The 22539-nt window shown below is 54.0% G+C and overlaps 2 protein-coding genes across 10 annotated transcripts in view; one reads left to right on the top strand and one right to left on the bottom strand.

Moving 5' to 3' along the window:
* Positions 1–22539, bottom strand: part of LOC131828977 (phosphatidylinositol 3,4,5-trisphosphate 3-phosphatase and dual-specificity protein phosphatase PTEN-like) — a 96728-nt gene that overhangs the window by 63307 nt on the left and 10882 nt on the right. The gene's annotated exons all lie outside the window — the stretch shown is intronic.
* LOC131828981 (uncharacterized) lies at positions 1338–11178 on the top strand. Of its 2 annotated transcripts, XR_009352642.1 has the most exons (8): positions 1338–1445; positions 3368–3502; positions 5035–5105; positions 5571–5595; positions 7572–7645; positions 8347–9817; positions 10275–10299; positions 10801–11178. XR_009352642.1 is itself a non-coding variant. In XM_059170293.1 (6 exons), the coding sequence occupies exons 1-6, from the start codon at positions 1418–1420 to the stop codon at positions 8698–8700; spliced, it is 687 nt and encodes a 228-aa protein (XP_059026276.1). In that variant the 5' UTR covers positions 1338–1417; the 3' UTR covers positions 8701–10202. The 2 variants fall into 2 exon arrangements, 1 of the variants encoding a protein (XP_059026276.1); XM_059170293.1 differs by lacking the exons at positions 10275–10299; positions 10801–11178 and having other exon boundaries at positions 8347–10202.

Genomic DNA, 22539 nt, shown 5'->3' with positions numbered 1-22539 from the left:
AAAAACAAGACTATTTTCCAGAAATGTATAAGGTATTATTGAGAAAACAAAAAACAAAGAATACCTAAGTAAATGAACACACTATATTCATGGCTTAGACAACTTAATATTACAAAAATAACTCATTTCTCCACAAATTGGCCTATAGATTCAAGACAATCAGAATTAAAATCTTAGCAGATATTTTTGTGGAAACTGATAACTTTACTCTCAGACTTACATAGAAACTTGAATGGCCAAGAATAACCAAAACTACCTTGGAAAACAGAATGGATAAACTCACACTAATTATATAAACAGAATCTAAGATGACGACCTCCAATGGATCCAACAACGTGACATAAACTCCTCTTAAATGGAAGAGACTTAAGTCCCTGTGATTGTGATATATTCTACGGCAAAACAGATTTTGCAAGTATAAATGAGATCCTTTAATCAGTTGACTTTGGTCTAAAAGGAAGATTTACTTGGGTGGGACTGACCTAATCATGTGAGTCTTTTATTAATTTATCTTAAATATTTTATTTATTTATTTGAGAGTGAGAGAGAGAGAGAGAGAGAGCGCATGAGCACACGAGCAGGGTGAGGGGCAAGGAGCCCAACATGGGACTTGATCTCAGGACCCTGGGATTATGACCTGAGCCAAAGGCAGACACTTAACCAACTGAGCCACCCAGGCGTCCCACATGTGAGTCTTTTAAGGAACGTAAGATATCAGAGACCCTTCTTCTGACCTCAAAGAAGAAACAAGCTACTGTGACTCCTACGGCTGTCCAGAAATAAATTCTGCCACATATGTACAGATGGGAACCCAACCAAGCCTTAGATAAGGAGTCCCAAGCAACACCTTGATTGCAGCATTAATGCCTAAGAAACTTAGTTAACCTACTCCTAACTCATTCTCGTCTATACATATGAGCCATATGAGCAGGGAGCCTGATGCTAGGATTGATCACGGACTCCAAGAGCAGGACCTGAGCCGATGGCCAATACTTAACCCACTAAGCCACCCAAGAACTCCTGGAGAGACTTTGTGAAACAATCTCGTATAAATAGGAGTTTTCCAGAGTAGCAGATAGGATAATGAACATTTCAGTCTCCTAGGTGCCCTCAGGAGTATCCTTTTTTTAATGTCCAAAAATGCAGGTAGTTAACGTACAGCGCAGTATTGCATTCTGCAGCACAACTCAGGGACTCATCACTTCTCTCCACCACTCAGAGCTGACCACAACAAGTGCCTTAATTGCCCATCATCCATCGACCCCTCCCCCACACCTTCCCTCCATGACACCCTCAGAGTTCTGTCATGAGCCATCGCCACGGTGACCTGATGACACGCATCCAACGTTCCATTTCAACTGTCACTCTGTGAGCCGAGCCCCTGGCGGTTGGGTGAACAGGACTAACAGTCCCCACGATGGGGAACCTTAACTGCTGTTGTATAGGTATGTGCCTATCGATTTTCTCAATTCTCTTCTCTGGAGCTGGCTGCCTCCCTTTCACAGAGATTGGCTTCTTCTCTTTGGCTTTTCCTTTCCACCCTCTGATTCCCCCTCCCGGTTGGATGCCTGTGTTTTTTCCTTTGTCTGGGTGATTTCATTGGGATTTCGTGGGGAAGCTGCCTTTCTTAAAGCGCTTCGATGTGCAGAAAACCGTACTCTTTCTGAATGCCCATTTCGGACACAGTCCTACAGGGACAACACACAGGTCACACGCCACACTGCTGTCCCTGCATCAAGAGAATCTTGGTGCGACCCAGGCACCACATTTGAGGGGAACGAATTGCCGGTCTCCCCTTCCCGATGGACATGACAAAATCGGAGAGGAAAGGTCAGAGGTCGAAATGTAGCTGTTCTTAGAAGGAGAGACACTGGAGGATAGCGGGGTGGTCTCTTGGGTTGAGGTGCAGGGTTTCCCGGGCTGTCTGCTTGATGCCTGGGAGTGCACGGGAACGGGCTGTGCCACCGGGTGGGTGGACAGAACACACGGCAGCTGCACAGAGGACTGTCTGCTGCTCTCAAAGGTACTGCTGGGCTGGGTTCTCCAGGCCCGGCCTAGGGAGGGAGACAGGAGACTGTCTGCTAAACCTACAGTCTCCAGAGGGGATCAAGAGACCTGAGAGTAGACAGGGGATGCTGGCGAAGAATGAGAGAGCAGGGAGGGACTCACGCCAGCTAGGGTAGCCTCACTTCCATCCAGCCTCCTCAGAGCAGTCCGCACGGCAAGAGCGGGCCACTCAGCATCATCCGTCTCCTTCCTGAAACCAACCCCTCCCAGCCCACATGGCCACCTACATGTCCGTTTGTACCATCGACTGCTCCTCGGGACTGGCGAGCTCAAGGCAAGCGAGTTCTTGGCCAGGTCCTATGCGACTGTTGGGAGTTTGAATCAGCTTGGGAGCCAAGCAGAACCCCAGGAGCCTGGGCGTCAACTGGCCTTCAGGACGGCCTTGGGCGACTGGGCTGACCTTGCAGAGAGGTGAGGGACCGTGGCTCAAGCTACCCGTTCCTGGTCCTTCACTAGGGCCCCACTGGGCAGAAACCACCACTTAGTTGATGTCAGGGCACCAAACACAGAGGTGAGTGAGGACTGAGGCTGGTCTCGTGGCCCTCGCTCTCCCCTACAGAAACCCTGGCATAGAGGGATTTGAGACTGTGAGGGCAGCTCTTGGTTCAGGGCTTCAGGACCTTTTAGCAGGGGCCGTGGGTTGGTGTCAGGGGCTCAGGGATCTCCAGCCACAGGGAAACGACGACTTTCCTGTCCCAGATCCATCCTTCATCAGGGTGGCAACTCTGGACGGTCCCTTCGGCACCCTATATTTCAGGGCCCTCCACTGTCCTCCACTGTGGCTTCACCCACAGCCAGCTGTCTAGCTGAGTCCCTAGGTGGTCCCTTCCTCAACACCTGCCGAGCGGCTGGGAAGCATCCAGTCCTCCCCTAGGTCCCAGGCACTCCCTGGACTCAATCACTTGGGACACCGTGGTGGCACACTAACGTCTAGGCCGGAGGGCAGGGAAACAGAGCACAGAGGGTTCTGGGGAACACTCTCGGGTAGGTGTGGCTGCTCAGTGGATGTGACCGAGGCTATCACGCGTGCTCACAGCGCTCTGTTGCGTGCTTTTCTGTCCTGTCTCTGCTCCATACAAGCCGTTGCCCACGGAACCTGTGGGTGTGGGAGGGGGCGGAATTCAGAGCACAGCACATGGTGACCCGTTCCTAAGTCCCACCTGGAGGGAGGAATGCCTGCTGGGCAGCTGGCGAGTAGGGGCAGGAGACGGATGGACTTGAAGGAATGGACTTCCAATAACCCTATGGGCTCCTGACAACAAGGTGCCGACACTGTTCTCTATTTCTGTGTGTCTCCCAGAAATCTGTGGGGAGTGTCTCCTGGAGGATGTGGAGACGCCCCCACCCACGCCACCCCCTCCACAATGCCACAGCAAGAAGAGAGTCCGGTTCTCCCTCCACAATGAGATCTTCACAATTGAGGACCCCGAGGAAGGTACCTTGGGGACTGACTCATTACGTTGATTAGAGACGCATTCTGTCATTCAGTAGCACAGACATAACCGAAGCTTTTAAAACTGCTGAGACACATTGTCCTCTGATTTCACTGGTAGCCATTTCCCTCTATGCCGTCCGTCCGTCCCCTTTTAAGTCCACAAGTCACGATGAGATCCTCATTCAAACTGGATCCAAGGGGCACAGGAAAAAAGTGTCTACTAGCTGAAGGGATGGATCTTAGATCTTTCTGGAACACACAGGTCCCTATAGGTCTCCTCAGGAAACATGGTTCTTAGATGTGTAGGAAGGAAGAGACTATGTTTTTTGCCAGGAACGCTGAACAGAACAATGGAACAGAATATGACAGGAGGTTTCATGATGTCCCCCCTTCACTTCCGCCCATTAGCCACATCTTACATGGGTGTGCTACGTATCTTCAAAGGAACAGAACGACCTCACCACATTTGGGGAACTCAAGTACCCAGTACATTCCACGTGGTTACCGTTCTACAAATGGGGCCAATGCATTCGGTGATGTCTTCTCATTCTGGAAACAGACAGAAATCTGCCCACTAATGTCTCACACAGTTGGGTTCCCAATAGCCCCAGAGAGGCACTGCCCCCAAATCCATCACGGGAGGAAAGAACACATTCAGTGGCATCCATACACATCATAGAGTGCAATTCAGGCGTAAGAAGAAACTAAGGTTTCCAATATTTTACGAAACAGATGGAACCTGGAAACTTAACACGCATTTTGAAAGCAAGCACACAAGGAAAGAGGTACATTACACGATCCCAGGCTTTGAGGACACTCCAGTAGGGACATTCGTAGACCCAGAAAATGGAAGGGACAGTGGAGGGAGGAAACGGGGAGGGCCGGTCATGTCGTCATGGGTACAGAGGTGCCATGAGATAGGATGGCAACGTTTTCCCCGTAGATGGCAGTGCAGTCTACAAAGCATCATGGATGTCACCAGTGTCACTGAACGGACACGCACTAACAAATATAACCCATCCCCAGTACTTAGATTCCATCACCGAAAAACCCACTACTCCAAGGCACGATAGAGGAGCGATAGGGTCACACAGCAGAGGTGCAGGGGAGACAGCTGAACAGGCCCCATGACCAGCTGAAGAAGTGGCAAGCTGGCTTGGCTTCACAGTGGGCAGGAGGGCTCAGGGGACTGTGCCCTGAAACCCAGGGTGCCTTGAGTGTTTCCCAGACAGACGCTGAGAGTTCCCACTGATGACATCCCCTCCGTTAGAAAGCCAAGGCTCCATTTCGCTTTTCCATCCTGCTCCCCTCCTCTGTGTTTCTGTGTACACCACTGTGTTCTGCGTACACCACTGTGCACTGCGTCCACCACTTTGTCCACCACTGTTGGCCCACTGGCAAGTCAGGCCTTGCTTGGTCACCCTTCACGAGCATTCCCTCTGGCCCCGCATCCACATCCAGCAGACTTAACTCCCCAAGTCATTCCTGAGTAGCGCAGCCAATGTCCTGACAGCTCCTCTCTGTTCTCCTAGACCCTGTGGAGGGCCAGTCCAAGGACCTTCCTAGGAGCTGGACAAAAGAAGGTCCCCCAACTCTCCCTGAGGTAAGCTCGCCTCTCTAATTTCTCAGAGACACAAATGGTGCTTCCTTGATTTCTTCCATCAGTGGAGTTTGATGAACATCTGGCACTTTAACTCCCAGGGGAAGGGGGCAGCAGTCTCCCCTCGTGGAGGAATGCTGGGTCTGACCTCTTAACACACAGTGGACCCAAAAAGGGTGAGGACACAGGACAGCCTCAGTTACAAACTCCATGGGATCAAACACCTTCTTCAGCAGAAAAGGTTTCTCCTTGAAAGAGAACGTTCTGTCTATTGATCAGAATGGATTCGGAGATTGAATGATGCTCCAGCATCATTCAAATGGTCCTCTTGAACTCAGGTGGGAGGACATGGACTCAACCACGGGACCTCATCCAATTAACTGCCTGAAGTCCTCCCCAAACCAAAGAGCTGGCCCAACAAGACAGGATGCTGGGATCCTCACTGTATTTCCTTTTCCCCAATCGCAGGTAGACGCTGGGAGCAAGGACAGCTGTACGTATTTAAGACCATCGGGCTCTGGGACGAAATCTAGAGTACAAAGAAGCCTGCCCCCTGATTCTGGGTTGCAACAAGGAACGGGGGTTGGGGGATACTGACCGAGACTGTCCGGTGAGGCACGGTCACCACGTCAAACAGGGCCTGGAAGAACTCGTACTCGTGCACGTGGGATGAAGGCCCTGTGTGCGTGGGGGTGTGCGTGGGGGTGTGCAGGTGTGTGTATGTGTCCCCATGTGTTATGCTTGGGAACATGATTGTGTGCCTTTCCCAGGAGATCTTTCTCACACTTCCACCACAATCACAGTGTCCCCCTTCCAAAACACTCTCATCACCCTGGCACACTTTACATACTCCTTCCCCTACTCCCCACAGCTGTACCTGGAGGTTGTTTCCCTCTGATTTCCTGGGATGGGCATGGTGCGGAGATGAAGGGTCCAAACCCTTGACCTCCTACTTGGAAAGCCAAGATTGGAGCTCAGGTTCCAATCTGAAAGTTGCTCTGGCCTACCCACCTGTATTAGTCCCTCAGCCAGGGGGACATGATGTACCATGGGTGCTAGCTAGCAAAGGGCCATCAGGATCTGTGCACACAGCCAAATACCTAGATTCTATGATGGTCCCCGAAAGGACCCAACATGACACAGTGGCTTTCATGGACACAGAAGCCAGGGAAAGCTTAGAAGCCCACCTTAAAGATTACAGGCTGGTCCCTGGAGTCAAGTGCACAGAGAAAAGCCACATCCTTGTGCTCAAGCCCACATGGCTGGAAAGCGTGTGGACCCGTGGAGGACAGAACAGGGCAACATCGGTCATAGCCGGTCTCAGTGTGTACACGCGACCGACCAATGGCAGAAAAGCTTCACGGAGGGAACTGACTGTACTTGATAAGATTTCCCTAAGCCTCAGGAAGGTTCAAATTCTCTAAGCACACACTCAAACACCACTGGCCAATAGGAAATCAAGGTCAAAATTGGGTGGAAACTTTGGACCCAAAAATCCCAGAGCAAATCTCCTGCAAAGCAGGCCTACAGCCGATCAGCACACACTCCAACACTCCTCTGTGTAAGCAACTTCCCACTGGTCAGAACACCTGGGAGGGTTCGGACAGCCACTGTCTTCAGGGGAAACACACACACACACACACACACACGGGACAGTTCAAGAACAGTGGAAGGAATCTATCACACTCATCGACGGTGCCGGCTGTTTACGGAAGCTACGATGTCCGTGCTCTCCAGTGTTGCACATGGCATTTTCTGAAGACAAAGGATGAGTGAAGCAAACTACTAGGCTCCTTTCCTGAGGGTTGAATGCAGCCCAGCAAGCAAGGCTGCTTTTTATGCTGTGCAAGATCTTACACAGACGTGATGCATATAGTCGCAGCAGGTGGGGATCTTGGGCCCAGAGCTGATGTCCAAAGCAGCAGCGTGGGACACCTTAGTGGCACGTCAGTCAGGAGAGGTTATGGGACTCGGTCTTCACACAGAAGCCAGGTTAGGCTTCCCATGTCCTGGACTGGCTATTTGGCTTTGATCGGGCTCGCTTTAGCTAGAAAGACAAGAACCCTCTTCGCGGGGCGCCTGGGTGGCTCAGTGGGTTAAGCCGCTGCCTTCGGCTCAGGTGATGATCTCAGGGTCCTGGAATTGAGTCCCGCATCGGGCTCTCTGCTCAGCAAGGAGCCTGCTTCCCCCTCTATCTCTGCCTGCCTCTCCGTCTACTTGTGATTTCTGTCAAATAAATAAATAAAATCTTTAAAAAAAAAAAAAAAAAAAAAAACCCTCTTCGCGTTTCCTCCCTGCTCCTCCCCCGTCCCTTCCCCTCTGCACCAGGACAAGGCCCGACAGCAGTGCAACCCGTACCTCCTACGCGCCCGCACGTGCACTCCCCTCCTGTCCTCATCCATCCAAACTCCCCGCCTACTTCCTGAGCAGCCTCACCAGTGTCCTCATGGTGCCTCTATATCCTCCTAGCTCTCCACGATGACCTGATGGAAGAGCTACTACCCACTTTGAGGGCCGAGGAGGAAACTCTGACTCTCCCTCAGGTAAACTCATTGTTCCTCAAGATTTTGTTTATTTGAAAGACAGAAAGACAGAGAAGGGGAGAGAGAGACAGATAGACAGAGAGTGCACAAGAGCGCAAGCAGGGGGAGTAGCAGAGGGAGAGGAAGAAGCGGGCTCCCCTTTCGAGCAGGGTGCCCAATGTGGGCCTCCATCCCAGGACCCTAGGATCAGGTCCTGAGCTGAAGGCAGAAGCTTCAATGTCTGAGCCACTCAGTCACCTCGCTAAAGTCATTTTGTGCTTCTGAGGGACAGCCAGTGTTTGATTTCTCTTTCCATGAAAGTGTCTGAGCATGGACATGCCAGAGGGGAGAGACCATGTCCTTGGTGCTGAGAGCCTGCCGTGAGTTTATACCATTAACGGACAGCAGATTGAGACGGGCACCACCATTGCTTAGGCAGTGGATGGTCGTGAGCATTTTCCACCAGGTCATTCTGTCTATGGGAAATGGCTTTGGAATGAGTTGCTGACGAAAATGGATGAGGGAATTTTGACATAACATGCCGGAGCCAAGGACAAGGGGGTCATTTTCGGGAGGTCATTTCCTCCTCCTCTGGAAAATAGACTCAATGACCGCATCCCATCTAGCTTGCTTACGACACACACCAAGGGCACAGAGATGTGTGCACACGGTGTGCACAGGGTGCGGGGATCCTCACTGGGTTTCCCTTTCTCCAACTGCAGGAGGCGGCGACTGGATACACCCCATATGCTTATACCCCCATCACTCCCCTTAGGGGGACAGATCTAACTCAACAAGGTAGGGTTTTCTCTCCTCCTTTGGTCTGGAGAGCGTCCCCCCTTCTGAGTTCCTCCCGGGAACAGAGGCTGGGGCGGACTGAACAAACGGAGTGTCCTGCAGAAACCCAGGACCCTGTGCTACAGTCCCTGCAAACCAGTAGGTCATTCGGGCAGTGTGCTTGGTGCGTCGGAGGGTTGGGGCTCGCTTTCGCGTGGGTCGATGCGACGGGACCGGGCATGTGGGTGTGTGGACTGCGTGCGTTTCACCAGAAGACATCTCCCACTAAATGGACTTGAGGGCACGGGTCAAAGTTTCAAAGCCAAACCTCCTTCATCCCCGCTGCACACACCCCGCTAGGACACCACATTCCTCACTGACCACAGCTCCACCTGGAGGGTTGCTCAGGATTCCCTTTCCTCAGACAGGGATGGGGAGAAAAGGGGCCCACATCTGTCCTAGCTCGGGACGTTTCTCAGACAGGGTCAAAACACAAAGGAATCAGAAGCTACTTTAGTCGACCCAAACATCACCACCAGCCTTACAAAAACGCTCCCATCTTGAATGCACATAGAGGGAAGGCTCACTAGAAAATGGCAATGGCCAGGAAAGCTTCATCATTAGCTTGGGGCCCAATCCGACTTCCTGACAATATGCTACATGGCCAGGTTAGAGAGTGCCCTTCTCTCGCCTGGCCTCCGCTCTCTCGTGAACTTGCCGGATCCTGACTGGGGGAGCTGGGTCCTGGGAAACTGGGTCCCGCGGACTCCAAGGACACACCCACAGGCCACAGGAAAGGAAAGACTGGGAAGAATCAGCACTTTGCGGATGGGGACTCTGTTGGAATGGTCAGATGTCAGTACGTAGAAATCCTGGGTCTTTGGTTTTCCTGACCCTGCATGACTCAGGGACAAATAGAAACCTATAGGGTACTTGTGCTTGCATTGCATGCAACCCTGCCACACAGTGTTCTTCTGCAGAAATACAATCTCCTAGAAGAGGCGAGAGGTAGGTGGGAACAGCCAAGAAACGGTCTTGACCATGACCATGACACAGGCGCTGGTTGGAGGAACTTGCCTGTCAGTACGGAATGTGTCTCTTAGTGTTTACCCTTTCTGCTTGATGAGGTCACCCTGATTCCACTCCCTGTAGCTCAAGTTTAGAGTCAATATTTCTCCCTCCATTCCTGCTCCTTGCCCTGACCTCTCTCGATGCAGCAGCAGCTTGCTCAGTCCATACCCACGCCATACACTCCCGGGCACGCCCACCCCAAGCGAAACTCCCTGAGCTCTTCCTGCAGAGCCCCACCAGTGGACTGACCATTCTGTGGATCTCTCCCTAGCTTGGCTGGATGGACAGGCGGGTGAGCGTTCAACAGGAAAGAATGAGGAAGACGCCCCGTTTTACACCAGAGTGGTACGCTGGCCTTTCTTTGGGGGAGACACAAAACTCTTCTGGCTTTTTAAATCAAGGTCACATAAAAAAAATATCAGCATGCACCATTGACAGGGTAGGGAGAAGTTTGAGAGAGAATCTGTTACCAAATGCTACCTAACCCCGAAGGCATTGCAGGGGGGCTGGGACAACCACAGCAGGATCACCTACCATCTGGAGGGCAGGGAGCTTTGGTATGGGTAGCAGCTATTCCTCCTTACCACCTATTTTGTCCAGTGGGACCTGGAACGTGGGACCTCTAGGAAGACTGGGCGCATCTGCGGAGGACTCATTTTGCTCTCGTCACACTTTGTGGCTCAGGGGCCTCTAGCACACTTCCGCATCGGGCTTCCTCCCATCCCCCAGGGAACAAAAGAGCCATGCAAACAGGACAAAGCCTGATTTGATGTTCATACTCTTTTCTTTTCTGAAATCACAGGTGTCCCTGCTGGAAGAGGTTGGCGGTAAGTATTCTGTACTCTAGAGTCACTCACTTGTTTGCAACAACCTGGAAAAGGGCAAAGGTCGGGGCTTCCTCACAGGCTCCACCATGAGAACCACCTTGATTCCAGGTCCGGCGGGACTGAGAAGAAGGGTCGGAGTAACAGAAAGGGATTTTCTGGGGAAAGATCCGTGGCCTCATGGCCCTGTCCCCAGAAACTACTGCGCTGCTCTTAGGTGGTGCAGGTTTGGGGGCAGGCAGTAGGTGTGCCTTGGAGATGGACTATTTCACAGCCAACCTAGGCCCTGTAGCTCCAACAGGAGCCAGAGTTTCTATTCACATCCCTGCTCCTCTCCAGGACCTTTCATCCTCCATCCAGGAAGGGCCCACTGCAGCTCAGTCCATACTGATGAGCTCCCCACTTCCACACACTTGTCCACACGTGCACGCCTAGCAAAGCTCCCCGAGCAATTCCCAAAGAGTCCCATCGGGGTCCCGACACTCTCTGTGTGTATCCACCTAGATCCCCTCGATAGTCTGTTTGATGACCTTGACGTGGACAGCACAGAAGGAGAGGTCCCATTTTTCACCAAGGTGGTAAGTTAGCCTTCCTTCAGGTGAGGTACAGATTCCCTTGTTTCTCTGATACTCGCAATCAGATCCGAACACCTCAGCACGTACAATGTCCTTGGTGGGGAGATTCTTGAGGGAGCGACTCTTAGCCAGGGACACCCCATTTCAAAGACCCTGAAGGAAACAGCAGGCTCGGTTACAGTCCACAGGGTCCTTAGCTTTTTCACGGGTGCTACTAACACCGCCGTGCCACCTAATGGACCCAGGGCATGCGACCTCTAGGTGGATTCCATATCACTGCCCATGACCCTGCCCATCACCAGGAGACCAAAAGAACTGTGCACACAGGACGAGGCAGGACTTGATGTTCATCATGTGTTCTTTTCTGAAATCACAGGTGGCCCTGCTGGAAAGGGAGCATGGTAAGTATGCTGTCCTCTAGAGTCACTCATTGCTTTGGAGCAACCTGGACAATGGGCAAGGTGGGGCCTCCTTGCAGGCTCCATCTTGAGAGCTACCCAGAATCCAGATCCTGTTGCAACGAGACTAAGGGTCATGTTCCGGACCGAGACCCGAGGCCTCGTGACCCTGGCCCTGGAAGCTACCGTGCTGCTCTTAGGTGCTGTAGGATCGGGTGCTGGGCACAAGGTCTGTTTCCATGGGAATCCATGTGCTGTGATTCGCAGGGTTGGTGTGTGTGTGTCAGGTGGATGAATGCTGCGCTCTCGAACGTGTCTGGTCCCCTCAAAATGGCGATTAATGGTGACCGCGTTCTCAGGGATGTTTCCCATCACTGTCACGTCAGGAACGTCCATTCATGGGAAAACTCTACAACACCTACAATTGAAAGAGGTGTTCTTTCCTTGCAAACACACATCAATTCCCCCAGAAAACAAATCCCGTCACTAACTAGGAAGGGCTAGACTGTGCCCCAAAGACACAAGTGTGTCTTTTCCAATCCCTGTTACTGAGTCAGTGTCCATGGTGCTCTCCCGCCAAGCTAGGTCTTGGGCAAGAATGGTCACAGCACCCCCCTCTTGACACTGCACTCACACACACACATCTCTGCATCAGAGGCCCCATGATGCGTCTTCCCAACCTCATCGGAAACACTGAGTGCGGGGACACACTTCCTCCCTTCTGCAGGTGGCTTCCGGGGCAGCCGCGTACAACAGCCCGTACGGGGATGACCCGCACAAAGGGGTAGTGGCCAGGGAACAGATGGGGCCAATTCACTCCGTGTTTCTCCATGGAGATCTACCATTTCCCTGCAGATACTGTGTCTAAGAATGCAACTGGCCTTCTCCCAGGGAAATCCCACACCCACCACTGGTCCTTGCTGGGGATCTTGGAGGTGGGTCCAAAAGGTGTCCTATCCAAGGGGGAATGAGGTGGTCTTCAGGGACTGAGCATCACTGGGGGCACCTGGGCCCCCTCCATGCAGGAACGAAGGGTGCTCTGTGCATCGCAAGGTGGCCAAAGAGAACCTCAAACCTCAACAGGGGTGACAGGACAATCATCACCCATTTCGCTGGCCGTCTGTCCATGCAAGAGGGCCTTGTTAGATTCGGAAGGTTTGGGCCAAGAGACAACTCAAAGGGTGTTCAGTGCCTGGGAATGGAAACAGAGCCAAATCAGGGTTTCAGGGTTCTTTGGCAGACAACAAGACTTTCTCTCATGAGAAACATGTTTTGGAACAGAATCTGATTTTCCAACATCTCTTTTTCTCACTCGCATGCGCGGAATCCACGGGAGTACCTTTCGCTGCTCTCCGAGGACACTCAACGGGCTTTTCCAGGGTAGTTGCACCAGTCTGCATTCCATGAATTGCATACAAAGTCTCTAATTTTCTGCCTCCTTCCAACATGGGTCCTGGGTTTGAATTCCTGGTTTGGGTCCTCGCCACCCTAACTGACAATGCCACAGCTCAGCATCCTTTGGATTCGCATTGCCCTCACGATGCCTTACGTTGAGCATCTTTTCGTACGATGTCTGTCTGACTGGCCGAGTCATTCGTTCCCTTTGCAGCAGGGACTATTCCAGTCTTTTTCTCGATTCTTTCATTTGGTGAAATCCCGGTCTTCTTTTGTTTGGTTGGTTTTCTTTGTTGTTCTTCCTTTTTGTCAGTGAACACACCTTTTCTGAAATAAGGATTGCCAAGGGTGTCTCCAATCTGTGGGCTGCCTTTTCACTCTGTTCACTGTTTCAGAAGAGGATGCTTTTCCTGGGCGGTCCTCTTGGGAAGCATCGTGATGCCAAAATGAGCGCATATCCGGGGGCATTTCTCTTCCGCTCCCAGGTGCCCCTGCCTATTTGTATGCCAGCACCCTCCTGTTGGCTCGGGGAAGTCATCCAAGGTATTGGAAGGTCAGCTTCTAGAGACCCACCACCGACTTCTTCATCTTCAGAAACGTCGTGGTTCGCTGTGTTCCTTTATGGTTCCCTTATCTATTCTAGCAGCTCCTCTGTCCTGAGAGCATCACATTGTATGCTTTAGATCAGTGCTGCACGGAATCCGCTCCCCATTTATTCTAGGAACTGGAGCTTCACCTTCATCTCTTCGGGTCCAAAGACCTCCAGCAGCGCCTGGTGGGTGTGTGTGAGCCCGGGAACGTCTTCCCTTGATCAACATCCCTGTCAGGCCAGCCACTGATGCCCGAGCAATACACGGGAGAGCAGGCCTCCTCTCTCGCTCCTGGTTGGTGTCTAGTGCTGAGTGATCCAGGAAAGAGTCTGTCTAGGATCCATCATAAACAGTCATTTATTATCTCAGCGCAGTACACGGAAATCATCAAGGGAACGAAAATGTCCAGTTGCTCACTCCCACTAGCCACACGTCAAGAGTCCCATAACGACTGGAGTTTCTGATGGTTGCGCTGGGAGGGGACAGCGGTCATGGGCATGCAGAACTGACACTGAGGTGGCTGCTGCAGCGTCCTGGTCTCATTAGAAGGCATGAAACTCCAATCCCTGTCTCCTCCAAGGGCTCCGGCTCCGCCAGCCCCGTGAACCTCTGAGAGCACTGCACAAGGGTCAGGCAGATGCTGCACGGCCCAGAGACATCTCAACACACCTGGGATGAAGGGGTGAGGCGGTTTCTCTCCTAACGGCATTGCTCCTCTTTCAGTTCTTGCAGATCTACTGATAGAGAGCATCGAGGACTACTGCTTCAGTGAGGACGAAATCTCTTCAGGTAGGGAATGGCACCGAGGAGGGGAACACTGGGACAGGGCTCCCGGGAACATGGGGTTGCCCCTGCCACTCCGGAGAATGAAGAAGGTGGGTCAAAAACCAACAAGGAAAGGAATGCTCTGGCACAAGCATGATTTGCTCATGTCACGGTCTCGGGATGAAAAGAACAGACGAGGTGTCCACGGGCCTTTAGGGTAGGCTGGGTTTGTCATCACCACTCGACTCCTTGCACGGCTCCTTGAAGGATCTTTCCCATCAAAGCTGCTCGTGCCTCCCTTGGCCACTGCCACACGTCAAAGCTTGGCCTCTTTGCTCATGGCCTCTCAGGAATGGTGCACAAGAGATTCTGCATCATTCTTGACACGGGCCCAGACCTGGTCATGCTCAGGACTTGGCGGCCCCAACCGCACTCTCCTGGGCAAGAGACACTACGCGACACTCCGTTCTGGTCTGAGCCAGGAGGTGTAAGACAGGTCTAAATTCTCTCCCTCATAACCTCCATTACCAAACCATCCTGGTTCTCTCCACGCTGCTGTACTTCAAGGGGACGCCCAGAGCTGCAGAAGGGAAAGCGTACTTCCCCTGGGTTCACTACACAGGCTCCCGTAAATCGGAGCTTCTGCCAGCCTTCACACCCCAGCCGAGTCTGACCTGTGGACGTGTTCCCAAGGGTGGGATGCCCCCATGCAGCTGCCCTGGAGAACCACTGTCATGGGCCACGGTCCCCCGGGCCTGTGTGAAGGGGCTGCTGGACCTGTTTCACACACTTGCTGCCCCGGGTCCACTCTACCTCTCACTAGCTGGTGTCGAAGCATAGCACAGAGCCTCTTGGAAGCAGGGCCAGGGAGTCATGGTTCTTCTCACAAACCCACCTCGCTGGCCCACAGGCCTGGCCATGCTCCCCACTCCCTAGGCATGCCCAAACAGCAAACATTCCTCAGGCCTGCCCAAGGCCCTACACACACCCCGATCCCGTCCATTCCTGGCAAGCCTCAGCAGGAGCACCGGCAGGAATCCCGTGTTTCAGTAACCACACCGCTGGACGTTTTCCAGGGCTGCCCTGAACAGCTGAGGGCGCCTGCACAATTTCCCATGCTCCTGTCTCCATTCAACCTCTGTAACACTTAGGGAAACAGAGGGCGTTGCGTTCCCTGAAACACGTCCCTGGGAAGGTCATCCCAGTCCCTGGGCAGACATGGGCTGTGGGGACGTGGTGGGCCATCTCTCCCGGCACTTCCCCAGCAATCCCAGACCCATGACAGCTGCTCCCAGCACAGACAGATCGGGGGATTGATTCCGGGGGACCCAGGGTATCTCCTCTCTTTCCTTGGTGGCCCCCTCCTGGACAACAATAGGACTGGTGGAGCTTGGCAGGGGGAAGGACATGGAGCATCTCTAGGGGAGGAGATGGAGGAGGAGGAGGAGGACGACGAAGGAGAGCAGGGAAGGACAGGAACAAGGACAGAGGAAGACAAAGTCCCACAGAGGCAGTCTTAGGGACAGTGACAGCCTCCAGGGGGGAAAGGATCACACAGCCAGGCTTCCGGGTCTTGGAGAGAATCGGAGGTGGGAAGAGCAGGTGGGCAACTGGAGACCCCCACGTACCCTGCGGAGATCAAACGACCAAGGCCAGGGAGGACTCGGAGCTAGGGACGCACCCCACTGAGGGCAGAGCCCAGCATCCCCAGAGCAGTGGGTCGCCAGCTGCACTAACTCCCCTTTGTTCTCTCTCAGGGCCAACCCCAGCACCCTCGCTGCTCCCTAACCCGAAGAAGGATTCCACAGAAGACGATTCCAATGGAAGGAGCCACCCTGCGCCTGTAATTCACTTCCACCTCCATCTCTTGGGCTTCTTCTCTCCTCTGTCCCTAAGTGCCTCCGCCCAGCTCTTCCCCTTTCCCTGCTTTGACGACGCCAACCCTGGAGGCCCTCGTCTCTGGCAGGCACTCGGGCTCTGCATGGAAACTGCTGCATGAAATCCCTGGGAAGCCCTCCTCACCCCTTTTCTACCATCACCCTGACCCCTCACCGCGGACTCTGGGAAGCAGCTCCGGACAGCAGAGCAGGGAGGAGGGCTAGGAATCGGCAGGGCACGGCTCACCTGGCTGGAGGGGCCTCGGGAAGGGAGGCTGGGCCTGGGTGTCCCCACTTGGTTCTCTGATGCCGGGGAGTCTGTGCTCATGCCCACTTCTGCTCTTGCTCTCAGCTCTCAAGAAACTTTCCTTCAGTGGACTTGGCGCAAACGACAAGGGAAGCAGAAGAAGAGGAGGACTCAGGAACAGGGTGAGTCGGGCAGGAAAAGGGGCCGGTGAACATGGACACACCTTTTCTCTCGTTGCCCCGTCCCTGTTGTGGGTACCTCAGCAAACCGCACAAAACCCGGGGTGCTGCCCTAGCCTCTGACCACAAAGAGGAGAGGAGAGGAAGATCCCAGTCCCTGCGGCACTAGGAAGCCCTGAAATCATCCCACGGGGAACCTCCACCTGATCCCTGTAACTCCCTGTGGTGGTTGGGCGCTGTCGTCCAGGAGCTGCTGATCTTGGAGGGAGGGCCCTGGCTGCCTGGAGGGACTGGACCCCAGGCAGCCTAGGCACGGTGACCTTCTGGCAAAGGGCTCCACGCCCCCCATTGAGCCCCTCCCTCTGCACGAACCAAGCCTTGCCCTCCCACCCTGCAAAAGCCAGCAGAGGGCTTGCTCCCGGATGACACTAGTCGCGAAGAGACAGTGGTGGGGTGGCCTCATCTCCCACTTCAGGCACGTGAGAAATGAGCAAACAAGACAGGCCCCCGGGCTCACAGGAGCAGGACAGCTCACACCTCCCAGCGCTGCATCCCTGTGGGCAGGGAGTCGGGGCCAGTCTCCAGCTGAGTCATTTCCGCTAGCCACTCCCATACAATCTAACCAACACCTCCAGTCCCCCAAGCCTCCAAGATGCCTCGTGGGAGGTAGTGGGTCCCCTCATGGCACATTTTGCTTTGTGAGTTTCATACTCTAGAGACTCACCTCGATCCCTCAGTCGGCAGGGGAGACCCACCAGGGAAAGGCCACCCTGCTTGCTCCCACCTCACCCAACACCTGCCCACAGCTCGTAGACTGTGCGAACTCACTTCCCATGGGGGTCGGGAGCACGTCGTCTCTGCCACGCCACCTGCAACACTCATGTGGGCAAAGGCTCCCCCCACAGAGAAGGGCACGTCCAGGGCTCTCAGAGAGGCTGGGGAAGGGACAGCCCAGCAGGAGGAGGACCCCGCCGTCATGGAGGAGGACGCTCAGGGAAGGGCCTGAGGGACCCTGGCAGTGTAGCCTTCATTCAGCCCCAGGGGGCGCACAGGAAATTCCCCTTTCTTCAGGTCACGCATGGGTTCTGCAGGAAAACCTCCACCTCAACACCTCAGAAGACACGTCCTGCAAAACCCCACAGGCCTCTGGTAAGGCCCAGGCCACACGCCACTCGCTATCTCACACCACTCTACCTGTTGTCTCCACAGCTGTGCCACAGGACAGTGTGCCCACCACCCCGAGGCACCAGAGGCTCCCAGGGTGCTCCAACAAAGGGAGCCACGACGGCCCTGGGGCCCCACTTGCTCCGATTTGGGCCCGGAGGAGGATTCGGCATGAACGTACAGGATAACACGCCTGCAGGAACGGCTCTCTTACGCCTGACCTCTGTAGGCCAAAGAGAAGACTTCTGGGCAGCCCACCAGAGGACGGCACTGGAGCCCCGAGGACGAGACGAGAGGACCCTCTGAGTCGGCCACCACACCCATCGCCCGGGCCCTGCCGATGACGGACACTTGGCGCACGAGGCAACCACCTGGGCCCACAACAGTCCGTTGTGTGGGGAGACTGGGCCCACCTGGGACTGGGCAGGACAGCAGCCTTCCCGTCATCTCCCCTGTCTGCTCCAGGGGCTGCTCCTCCTCCCGCTGTCCCCTGCAGTCCCCGACAACCCTGCAGAGCATGACACATGCAGGACGAAACGGCACTGCCAGGGCCCCTTGACCACCCTGGGATCGACTCGAGGGGCAGCAGCCCTACCCCTGCTGGATTCCCCGAGGGTGCCGCACCAGAACCGCCCGCGTCGCTTCGACGCACAGGACCGTGACCAATGCTGGGCTCAACACTGGCAGCAGCCCCACAAAACGGGCCCCGCTCAGCCTGTGTGTTTGGCAGCAGCAAGAGGTTTAGGGAGGAGAGGCTCTCCCCTGCACTCAGCGGCCTCTTCCTTTTACAACTCAGACAGCAGAGGCCTCCCCCAGCTGGGCCTCCGCCACCTGACCAGGAACGACCCACGCGGAGGGACAGCTCTACGCCCCTATTCAGCAGGAAGAAGCTACAGAAGATGAGACCGTCCTCCTTCAACAACCTTAACCACGCAAGGCTCCGCACTGGTCAGGGGCACACGAGGAGGGAGGGGAAGGCTAGCTGAGCGCCAAGCAGGAGCTGGCACGCCACACCGCCCCCCAACCTGTGATACGGGGAACATCCCTCAGGCGCTCTGACTGCCCTCAAGCTGAGGAAAGGAAAAAACAGATTCTCCACAGATGGAGATCAAAACCCGGCAAGACCGGAGTCTCCCTCGGTTTGTAAAAGTCCTCGTGATACTGTAGGAAGAGGCCTGCTTAACAAGAGCCTAGCGACCTGCCAGAGGCCCGGATCTCCGTTTCCTGAAGCCCTGACATCTCCCTCCCCTCCACGACACAGAGGGAGGCTGAGGCCGAAGAAAATGTCCGTAGGACAGAGTTTCTTTTCAAACGTGCAGTCCCTGGGATGGACCTGTGAGAGGAGGAAGGTAACATTCCTCCAGGAAGCTCCACACCATCTTTCAATTCATGCCTTCCTAGCAGGAAAAACCACCTTCCCTTCACAAGAGCAAAGTCAACTGTAGCCTCGGTGTCCTCTGTCCTCCTGCCACGTTCTTGCAAAACCTCCCTTTTGCCTGACCTCCTCCAATGCCATCCCAGAAAGTCAGCCTCCTGTCACGACCCCAGCAAGCAGCCCTTTCTACCCAAGGGTCGTATCCCTGTGCCTTAATAAAAAGCACCTCCTGCCAGCAGAGCCGTCTCAAGACTTCTTTCTTGACCATCGGCCTTGAATGCTAACCTCTTTCCTACATCAGTCCTGTCTCCTGTAGGGCTCCTGTGGAAACAACCCTGCAACACGGGCCCATTTCTGTCAACCCTTCCGACTCCATCCACCTCACCCACTGCACATTCTGTGTCCTCCGAGGACTGGACCCTTCTGTGATTCTTGCACTCAAACCCTCACATGGCCCCTCTCTCGGTCCTCGACGTGGTTGACGTTGCCCTTCTGAAACTCCCCAGCCTCCCATCCTCACTTTCTTTGTCTCGCAGGTTTATCTGGTCCATAGGTTCTCATCACCAACACGCTACAACCGGTTTCTGCTCCTGAGTAGAGGACTCCATTCCTTTCCTTTGTCCTCAAGCTCAAATCTTAACTCTCAGATGTTTGTCTCACAACTTTCAAAATTCTTCTTTCCCCTAATGCCTCTCTACCAGTTTCTCTTCTTCCTTTTTCAAGCCGCCCACCCTCCCTCCCTCCCTTCCTTCCTTCCCTACATGATCTTTTCGTTCTTTGTATTCTTTCCTCCCTCCCCCTCTTTCCTTTTCTCCTTCTGTTCTGTTAGTCCCCACACAGTACTTCAGTACTTTTTCACCTAGTGTTCCGGGACTCATTCTGTGTGTACAAGACCCAGGAGCTCAGGGCAATTCGTTCCCTATTATAAAGGATGAAGGGAGAGCCACACAGGGGCATCTCTAAGGTCTGCTTCTCTGCAAGTCAACGGGGAGCTTCAGGGTCATGAACCCTGGCCTTCCACACCACAGCTGGACACGAGCTACGCTAAGCATTCCCCACAATCCCCTGTTATCCAAGACCCTGAGCATACGGGCTGTCCCACCAGAGACCCGAAGAGTTTCATTTCTCGGCTGAAATGGGCCTCGAGTCAAGCCGCCGCCCGAGTGTCTGGAAAAGTCACTGGCTTCAGCACGACTCACGGGTATATAGTCTTTGAAACGGAAACATCAAAAATTTAATCAGCAGTTGACATGATATGAGGCTACCATGTAGAAAGATCTATCTGAATTCCGGAAAGGAACAAGGCACGCGACTACAAGTGGCTTGCAGGGGTAGATGCAGCGACCCTTCCTGAAGGGAGGGGCTGGAACGCGTTCGTTGAGTCAGGAAGGGAGGAACGAGAGGGAGCGATCCTGCCACAGCCCCTCGTGCTCTGGCCATTAGCACAGGGTTCACACTGCACAGGAACCCGGGCAATGCTGGAGCACAGCACAGAGAGGTCTCACGTGCCTCACCTCACTCCGGGTGTGCTGTGTCCTGGGAAGACAAGCCTTGTATTTGCTGATAATGTGGAAAGGCCTTCAGCCATGTGTCCCTGGTGCCAGGGACATCAAAGTTTGTTCATCCTGGATTGCAGCACACCCATCTCCCCAGTGTGGGAGAGCCCTTAGTCGGGGCACTAACCTCGGGAGACACGAGAGAACTCACCCTTCCGAGGAACGGAGACATGACACACATAGAGGGAACAACCCCAGGGCAGTGCTCACCTCTGTACACAGTAAGACCACCGGAGACGCACCTCGGGGATGGAAAGAAGGTGGGGGACCCTTGTTTCAGAGAGCTCTGCTCTTCTTCATGTCCAGGACCTCACACGGGTTAGAAGCCATGTGCTGGGATGGCCACACAAGAGCTTGCAGCAACAGGCATCCCTTCGAGGCCATGGGCACGTTCCCACAGATAGAAACCGGTTGAATGCCATCTTCAGGGGAAAGCATTTAGGCCAGCCACACCCTTAGCCAGCATCTGAGGATCCACACCGGCGGCAACCCCGACAAATGCGGTCAACGTGGAAGAGCCGTTCGATACAGGTCTCACATTTGGGGACACCAGACAACTCAGAGCAGCGAAATCTGTGTCTGTCATTACTGGGGCCCCGCCTGTACCCAGAGCGCCCACCTTGCTCACCGCCACAGAAATCACACAGTACAAACCCCTGGTCTCCCGTCACTGAGGCAGAGCCTTCAGCCAGAAGTGGGCCCTTTCCCAACACCAGAGAACTCACACAGGGAGAGCCACTGGCGCGGTATCCTGGTGGGAGAAGCTTCAGGTGGGGCTCAGGCCTGAGGCTCCCGCTACCATCTCAGACTGTACTTCATCCCTCACACGGGAGCGAAGGTGCAGGCACCCCTGGGACCCCTGCATCATCACTGTGGCTGAATGCCGAGGACATCCCATATGGGAATCCCATTCCTCACGGAGCCAACCCAGGAAGGACCTGGGAGGATTCGCACACAGGAAAATCCTCCCGGTCTGATGAGCAAAGGAACGGGCTCAGCTATCCCTTCTTCCCTAGCCAGCAATGACACCCTCACACCGAGGAATCACTGATCCCAACGCAACGAGGGGAAATTCTTCCCCGGACACTCCCATCAGAGAATCACTGGGCAACTACCTCCCAAGGAATTCCTCGGGGTGACACTGAGATACAAACTCAGACACTGCAAACACATACAGCAGGGCCCCGTTCTGAGGGATGCGGAATGTGCTATTCCAGTAACCAATAGCCAGAAATCAAGCACATCTGCTCCGATCCAGCAGTACTTGCATAAAGGCCAGTCTCACCGAACAGGCGGGTCTCAGAACACTGCACACTGTACCAAGTAAGAATGGGGGACGTTTCCTTTACGACCTCTCACAACTGACACAGGTACTGTCTCTTGCTAGCAAGTGGGGTCACAGGAAGTAACGCTGCCCGGGATCCATGAGAACATCAAGTCGAGGGTGAGCTCGGAATCTCAGAACACAAGGCGATCAATGGATGTTCACGAAAACATGAACCTAACCATGTAGGTAGATCGCAAGGATGAATGGCCACAAGATTCAACAAACATGTGGTTTGTGATCTACCTCTCACGTCCTTCATTCTACTAATATTGTCCTCACAAAGTGCAAAGGATTTACAAATTAATTACACGCTTAGAAATATCTCTATTTCCTTCACTTATCGGAGAGTGACAGAGCTAGCAGGGAGCAAGAACAGTCGGGGTCGGGCAGCAAGGAAGACGGAGAAGGGTGCCCAATACAGGGCTTGATCCCCCAGGATCCAGGGATCCTGACCTCAGCCAAGGGCAGATGCTTACCCAACTGCAGCACCTGGGGGCTGGCAAATTAATTTCATCTCATACAAAGGTGTTCTTTGGAAGACCTGTGTGGACCAGGGCACAAAAACCTCGACAGTTCAGCATCAGGCAGTGAGGGCTTCCTCCCCGTCTATGAGAACGTGGGAGCCAAGGGCTTTTCTCCACCACCAAGTCAGCTACGTATCTCTGGGCCTGAGAGGGTGTACGACCACTACCGACATGGAAATACTCCCCGATTCGGAAGATTTTAGAACAGGAGGGGTTTCTTACACTCCCTTCCATAAAGACAAAGCCTGTCCAGGAATGCCTGCGAGGTTCC

Source organism: Mustela lutreola, chromosome 4 (genome assembly GCF_030435805.1).
Source record: "Mustela lutreola isolate mMusLut2 chromosome 4, mMusLut2.pri, whole genome shotgun sequence".
Lineage (NCBI taxonomy): Eukaryota > Metazoa > Chordata > Mammalia > Carnivora > Mustelidae > Mustela > Mustela lutreola.
The sequence above is the reverse complement of the archived record's forward strand: the minus strand, read 5'-3'. Positions and strand labels throughout refer to the sequence as shown.